Source organism: Ruditapes philippinarum, unplaced genomic scaffold (genome assembly GCF_026571515.1).
Source record: "Ruditapes philippinarum isolate M1 unplaced genomic scaffold, ASM2657151v2 ctg198_1_1_1_1, whole genome shotgun sequence".
Classification (NCBI taxonomy): Eukaryota; Metazoa; Mollusca; class Bivalvia; order Venerida; family Veneridae; genus Ruditapes; species Ruditapes philippinarum.
This window is the reverse complement of record NW_026866186.1, coordinates 1-8,289: the sequence shown is the minus strand read 5'-3', so window position 1 is coordinate 8,289 and position 8,289 is coordinate 1. Positions and strand designations below refer to the sequence as shown.

The window sequence follows — 8,289 nt, the reverse complement described above, 5'->3', positions numbered from 1 at the left end:
CCTTTGAAAAAAAACATATATTCATTGATTTGCTATTATGATTATGGTAAAATAAAAATGTTCATACTTTTTCAAAATAATTAATTTTATGCAAAATGAGACCTATTTGGTAAATGGCCAATATATATGTGTGGGCCATGGGTTTATGGCATTTGTCCGACCCAGTAATTCCCCTTTCCAATGACCCCTTACAAAATAGTTTATGAATGAAATCATTTAGAATATATATAATAAAAAATCATCAATCTATCTTCTAAAGATCAAAATCAAACTTACTAGGTTATCCTTAAAAATTATACTACATGACTGTATATATTATAACAACTCTTCACTCATTGTCCTATCAAAATAGACACTCATATTATAAGATATAACTACATTATTTTTTTCAGCAAGTTTCAAAATGTTTGGAACAGAATATTTTAATGGAAATACAACTGTCATTACTGGCGTCTTGATTTTTCTTAAAAATATTTAATGTCGTCTGAATGTTCTTATGTTATCCAACATTCAAAATTAACACAAGTAAAATAATATGTGATGAAACTGTCAAATTTTGTGGAATAGACATTGACCATGAAATTTTTGTTCAATGTCATGACATTTTTGCTCAGAAAACAGTTTGAACAACCATGTATGTAATAAACTAATAAACTATGTATGTTTGTTTTACTTCATCTATCTAGGAATTTGGAGGTTTAAAAACAATTGTAAACATTTATTTCTGGTGTTCTCATTTATAATTTGTTATAATTGTTATGAATTATTTTTATTGTTATTCAAAGAAGTCGTGACTGTATGAAGTATATAAGGTATACAGAATTTTAAATGCACAAAATGGGATAGATTTACGTATTGTCCAACTAATTGTACTACACGTTGAATTATATCGTGATATTTTGTGCATGGACAATATCTCCCCTCTATTCGGACTGAGAACAAAAATATCTCAGAATCTAGCAAATATTTGACTAGATTTATGTAATATTAATGTACCATAATTTATCTCATATTCCAAAGTAACTCAAAATAAAGTAAAAATAATACATAATCTATATGTCAAAAAATTTGTGATTCAATAATCTGAAATGTTTCATTTACTGATAAAACTGTTACGGAGTCTCCCGAAATAGGTCAGTATTGTCTAGTACGAAATATTCGTGATCCGAAATGTGATAATACCGAATGATCAATGGGGCGAATCATTACCATGACGTTATTTCCGGCAAAGTTTACTTCCGTGTTTTTATTAATTTTTCATTTTTATGTTATTTTTTAATGTTTAAGATCATTGTCGTGAGAATTAAGTGGTAAATTGATAATATATATTAGATCTATATTTATTCAGGAAAATGGCTTGTTGCCCGCGAGGCGATACATTTGTGAGCCCTACTTTGAAATATGCGCTTTTTTTCTTTAATTTTGTTCTTTGGGTGAGTAATAATTATCTTTAAAAATATTAATAAATGACTAATATTGTTCTGATTATCAATTCGTATTGAACTTAACTGAGTAAAGTTAGTTCAATCACACTTTACTGATGTTTCGCATCTTTTTAACAGGTAATACTAAATATCTCAGAATTTTTTTCCCGTTTTAAATATTTCTGATATCATGTTCTAACAACATGCCAATTTTAAAGAAATTATATTGAACAGTTTTAATTTTGCCTATATATCTATATGAAAACTCCCGAAAACGTCCTTAAAGCATGTTAATCACTTGTCTCTAGGATCAGTTCATTTAAAAGAGAGAGGTGTGAAATTAAATCTTGTCAACAAATACTGACTTAATTAAGCTCAATAGTTGGGAATTTGTATGGTGGCTGATTTGGAACGCTTTTGTGCGTCATGTTGTCGCTAGTGACATCAAGACAAAGTGCCAAATGGCTTGTTTTTGGACTTTCGTCTTGTCGCTAACGATGCACAACAAATGGTGCGTTGTCGCGCATGTTGTTGCGATGTCACATTGTCGCTCACCTTAAATAGAAGGATTGACTTATAAGCCAAGCGACAGGGCTACATTGTGCCGCACACCAACGCGCCTTTGGCTTGCTTCGCTAGAGACAGGACGACAAGATGACAACGCACTGTTTGGCATGTTTCACTAGTGACAAGACATAAAGGCGATAACGATATAGGTTGTGTTGTCGCTATCGACAACACAACGCACAAAGTGTACCAAATCAGCCACCCTAATTTTGTTTTAGTGGTGTTAGCAAAATAGGAAACTGTAATCCAGTCTGCACTACTTTAAGTACAATATATTTCTTCAATTTAACTGCATGGCTGCTTTCTCTGGTGAACCAGTTTATGATTTTGGGTAACAGAAAAAAACGACATTATTGTACCACAGGCTGATCACAATAATACTCATATTTTTCCATCCCCTCCAAACAATGACAAATGTGTAATATTATATATGTCAAAAATGTCAAAAAATAAATTTCTTGAGGTAAGAAAAGAGTCAGCCAGTAATTCCCAAAAATCAAGAGTTTGAAAGTAAGCATAATATAATGATGTTGTGTATTATGTTTGAGTATGTACCCCCATTTTGAAAAAGCCATGGGTCAACCCTTTTGGTAGCAATTTGTTTTGAGTAGCTGACTTGAAGGCAATTTGTTTGGAGTAGCTGTCTTGAAGGCTGTCTTGATAGCAATTTGTTTGGAAAAGCTGACTTGATAGCAACTTGTTTGGAATAACTGACTTGATAACAATTTGTTTGGAAAAGCTGACTTGATAGCAACTTGTTTTGAATAGCTGACTTGATAACAATTTGTTTGGAATGGCTGATTTGATAGTAATTTGTTTGGAATAGTTGTCTTTATAGCAATTTGTTTGAAATAGCTGACTTGGTAGCAATTTTTTTAGAATAGCTGACTTGGTAGCAATTTGTTTGGAATAGCTGATTTGGAAGCAATTTGTTTGGATTAGCTGACTTGGTAGCAATTTGTTTGGAATAGCTGACTTGATAGCAATTTGTTTGAAATAGCTGACTTGGTAGCAATTTGTTTGGAAAAGCTGACTTGGTAGCAATTTGTTTGGAAAAGCTGACTTGGTAGCAATTTGTTTGAAATAGCTGATTTGATAGTAATTTGTTTGGAAAAGCTGTCTTGACAGCAATTTGTTTGGAATAGCTGATTTGGTAGCAATTTGTTTGGAAAAGCTGACTTGGTAGCAATTTATTTGGAATAGCTGACTTGGCAGCAATTTGTTTGGAATAGCTGTCTTGATAGCAATTTGTTTAAAATAGCTGATTTGATAGTAATTTGTCAAGGGGTCAAAGGTCAAGGTCACATTGACCTTGTAAGCAAAAACGGTTTCCGATCAATAACTAAAGAACCTTAAGGCCTAGGAACTTCAAACTTGGTATGGTGATTGGTCATGATCAGTAGATGACCCGTATTGATTTTGGGGTCAAGGGGTCAAAGGTCAAGGTCACATTGACCTCTTGGGTAAAAACGGTTTCTGACCAATAACAAAAGAACCCTTAGGCCTAGGAACTTCAAACTTGGTATGGTGATTGGTTATGACCAGCAGATGACCCCTATTGATTTTGGGGTTAAGGGGTCAAAGGTCAAGGTCACATTGACCTTGTAGGTAAAAACGGTTTCCGATCAATAACAAAAGAACCCTTAGGCCTAGGAACTTCAAACTTGATATGGTGATTGGTCATGATCAGCAGATGACCCCTATTGATTTTGGGGTCAAAGGTCAAGGTCACATTGACCTCTTAGGTTAAAACGGTTTCCGATCAATAACTAAAGAACCCTTAGGCCAAGGGACTTCAAACTTGGTATGGTGATTGGTCATGACCAGCAGATGACCCCTATTGATATTGGGGATAAGGGGTCAATGGGCAAGGTCACATTGACCTTGTAGGTAAAAATGCTTTACAATCAATAACTTAAGAACCCTTAGGCTTAGGAACTTCAAACTTGGTATAGTGATTTGTCATGACCAGCAGATGACCTATTGATTTTGGGGTCAAGGGGTCAAAGGTCAAGGTCACATTGACCTTGTAGGTAAAAATGGTTTCCGATCAATTAACTAAAAACGCTTAGGCCTAGGAACTTCAAACTTTGTATGATGATTAGTCATGACCAGCAGATGACCCCTATTGAGTTTTGGGTCAAGGGGTCAAAGGTCAAGGTCACATTGACCTTGTAAGTAAAAACGGTTTCAGATCAAAAACTTAAGAACGCTTAGGCCTAGGAACTTCAAACTTGGTATGGTGATTTGTCATGACCAGCAGATTACCCCTATTGATTTTGGGATCAAGGGGCCAAAAGTCAAGGTCACATTGACATTGTAAGTAAAAACGGTTTCTGATCAATAACTAAAGAACGCTTCGGCCTAGGAACTTCAAACTTGGCATGGTGATTGGTAATGACCAGCAGATGACCCCTATTGATTTTGGGGTCAAAGGTCAAGGTCACATTGACCTTGTATGTTAAAACGGTTTCCGATCAATAACTAAAGAACCCTTAGGCCTAGGAACTTCAAACTTGGTATGGTGATTGGTCATGACCAGCAGATGACCTATTGATTTTGGGTCAAGGGGTCAAAGGTCAAGGTTACATTGACCTTGTAGGTAAAAACGGTTTCCGATCAATTAACTAAAAACGCTTAGGCCTAGGAACTTCAAACTTTGTATGATGATTGGTCGTGACCAGCAGATGACCCCTATTGAGTTTTGGGTCAAGGGGTCAAAGGTTAAGGTCATGACCAGTAGATACTTGATAACCCTTATTAATTGTTTGATTACTGGGTCAGAAGTCATGCATAATAACCTTATCACATGACTAATTGGCTGCAGATAGGGGGCATACATGTTTTACAAACATATCTTGTTTGTTTGGAAAAGCTGTCTTGACAGCAATTTGTTTGGAATAGCTGATTTGGTAGCTATTTGTTTGGAAAAGCTGACTTGGTAGCAATTTGTTTGGAATAGCTGACTTGGTAGCAATTTGTTTGGAATAGCTGTCTTGATAGCAATTTGTTTGGAATAGCTGATTTGATAGTAATTTGTTTGGAATAGCTGTCTTTATATAGCAATTTGTTTGGAATAACTAACTTGGTAGCAATTTGTTTGGAATAGCTGACTTGGTAGCAATTTATTTGGAATAGCTGACTTGATAGCAATTTGTTTGGAGTAGCTTTTTTCTATCACTTTCATTTCTTTGAAAAGAACCAAGCTGTCCATGATCAAATTGGTTTTATAATTAGGTTATTTATAATCTAATACCATGATTTGTTAAATAGTTGGTAGATATACTTTTGATGTTACATTGCTTTTTTTCTAAAGTCTGTTTTTTCTTGTGCATGTAGTATATCTATATATGTATTTTTTTCTGCATCAGTTATTTATAAAAATAAAATAGTTGTTTATATATCTGCATTATTATGATAAAATTTGATACAGTTATTTGTGATACAGCTAGATTGAAAATATTAACTGATTATTTCAGCTATGTGGAGGTATAATGATTGGGATAGGTGTGTGGGCTTACATTGAGAAGAACAAGTACTACTACCAGTCAATTGAGGTATGAGCATGTCAAGTTAGTGATGTGTCACAGTCAGTGATTTTTCTCACTTAATTGGAAAGAAGCATTAGCCTCCTGATTTTGGGAAAAGAAATCCTAAAGTTGTTAATTTCGGAAGTAAAAAGCTTTTGTGACTTCAAAAGTTTGGGAAAACTGCATGATTTTAAAGAAAATTTCCATTAAGAAGAGGCCTTTTGTAAGTTTCTATTAAATAAGGTGAAAAATATCTATGTGCTTACCCTAAAATTGCTGAATTGGTGTTATGGATTTGTCTAGCTTTTTAATTAACTTGGACCAGTCCATTCAAAGTTTTAGAGATTTTGATATCAAATACAAAAGGTGATATACCAGGGCTCTACAATTTTTGTTAGGAAAAGAACTGACCGGGACCGATGATATACCAGGGCTCTACAATTTTTTGTTAGGAAAAGAACTGACCGGGACCGATGATATACCAGGCTCTACAATTTTTGTTAGGAAAAGAACTGACCGGGACCGATGATATACCAGGGCTCTACAATTTTTGTTAGGAAAAGAACTGACCGGACCGATGATATACCAGGGCTCTACAATTTTTGTTAGGAAAAGAACTGACCGGGACCGATGATATACCAGGGCTCTACAATTTTTGTTAGGAAAAGAACTGACCGGGACCGATGATATACCAGGGCTCTACAGATTTTGTTAGGAAAAGATTTGACCGGGACAACTGATCTAGCAAAATAGGCTTGTCCCAAAGTAGAGCCTGGTCAGAGTGCAGCATGAATGTGAAGATAGGCCTATACTGGTAGCAAAGCAAACCATTTTCTGTTCAAGCAGTGTACAGGTGTAAGTATGTACAGAAATCATAACAGAACTGGGAAATTTTCCAAATGTCAATATTTTAATAGAACCCTACTAGATGTCTTGATCGAATAACTTTGATATGCTAACATTTTTTTACAGATATTTAGATCTCTTATACTAGTTATTTGGTTAGAACTGATGATGTTTAGTTTACAAGTATTGAAGTGAAAGTTGACATAGAAAACAAGATAACATTTTAACTCTGCAGTTAAGTTTGACATTTCATATACATGTATATGTATGTATATTTGCTCTTTCAATTGTTTCTGATAGTTGCTGTTTTGTTATTACTGTTTGTAAATTATTTTGATGTACATGTATTGTTAAACTATGTCACATTTTTGTTTACATTTACAGACAATTTACGATGTTTTGTTGGACTTGTCTATCTTGCTCATCATAGTTGGTGCAGTGATATTTGTTGTGGGTTATGCAGGATGTGTTGGTGCTTTGAGAGAAAATCTTCTCCTGCTCAGGATTGTATGTACCAAATTATTTTTATCTTTATATATCATAATGCATATGAGCCGCGCCACGACAAAACCAACATAGTGGGTTTGCGACCAGCATGGATCCAGACCAGCCTGTGCCTCCGCGCAGTCTGATCAGGATTCATGCTGTTAGCTATCAGTTTCTCTACTTGTAATAGGGTTTGTAAGCGAACAGCATGGATCCTGATCAGACTGCGCGGATGTGCAGGCTGGTCTGGATCCATGCTGGTCGCAAACCCATTATTTTGGTTTTGTCATGGCTCATATATTACATACTTTACCTTAACTCTTACTATGTTAATTATCTTAAATTGACATATGTATGTGTGTATGTAGTCTATGTTTAACAAGGGTCCGTACGCCGGTAAGGCACAAAAAGCAGCTATCCCTGTAGAGTATGGACTCCAGACATGTCACCAGTCATGCCCTTAAAGGTTTGATTTTGAAGCACAAAGTGGTGATAATTTACCTCATTGCAATTTCCACGGAGTATTAGCTAAAGATGAGAATTTTGAGCCAAAAGGAGATCACTGTACAGTGGTCAAACAATGAGAACCTAAATGTACAGTAAACTGAGACAATAATGAAATGATTAAATTGACAGGTACATCTTTCAAATTGAATTAACCATTGTTTTGACTAACTGACTAGCAGACAGTATAGACCATGATGAGGACAACACTGGTGTGAGAACTGATCTTGGTCTTCACTGGTAACACGAGTCATTCTGTTGTTGCTAGCAGGCTTAGTTTTAATATTATAATTGTTGACAGTGATTTGTTCCCTTATATTTACAGCCAAAATAAAGCTTGTTTACCCTAGCCCAAAATAGGTAAAGTATCCCCTATATGAATATTGATGATGCATTATCCCCTGAAATGCCCTGTGCACATTCTTCACCAGAATGAAAGTTGGTAAATTTAGGTGACTGAAAGACAGAAAGCTGTCCCTATAGATAGCCTCTTCTATGTACAAAGCATTTTAAATTGAATTGAAATCAAAAATTTATCAAATGTGTGGGTAAATTCCATTCTCATTTGTTTGAAATTTTAGATTTTCCCCCTTTTTTGGTTTATGGTGGTATACTTTCCCCACCGTTTGTTTTGAAAATTCCAAAAAAATCACTTGTTGATTTGTCCTAATGCTTTTACTAAACAGAAAAAAAAGAACTACATGTATTCACTTAGTCTGTAAGTCATGCCAGCTTGAGAAAACGCAGTTTTGAATATAATATCCTTTCTTAATATAAAATATGCATTTTCTTGTCTCGTAGAAAATGTCTCTTATATAATATAAAACAGTGGTGTAATATTGTATATTTCAGTTTTACAGTATTATCATACTAATAGTGTTACTGGAGGTGACAATAGCTGTGCTAGCATTTGTGTTCAAAGATAAAATGCA

General features: G+C 34.8%; 1 protein-coding gene across 1 annotated transcript; it reads left to right on the top strand.

Annotated features, from left to right (window-relative positions):
- Nucleotides 1-1,203: 1,203 nt before the first annotated feature.
- On the top strand, nt 1,204-8,245 carry LOC132731623 (tetraspanin-14-like; the record flags this gene model as incomplete). Its single annotated transcript, XM_060717834.1, has 4 exons — nt 1,204-1,433; nt 5,471-5,548; nt 6,752-6,874; nt 8,210-8,245. Coding segments are annotated over exons 1-4 (318 nt in total), but the record flags the coding sequence as incomplete, so codon positions are not given.
- Nucleotides 8,246-8,289: the final 44 nt, after the last annotated feature.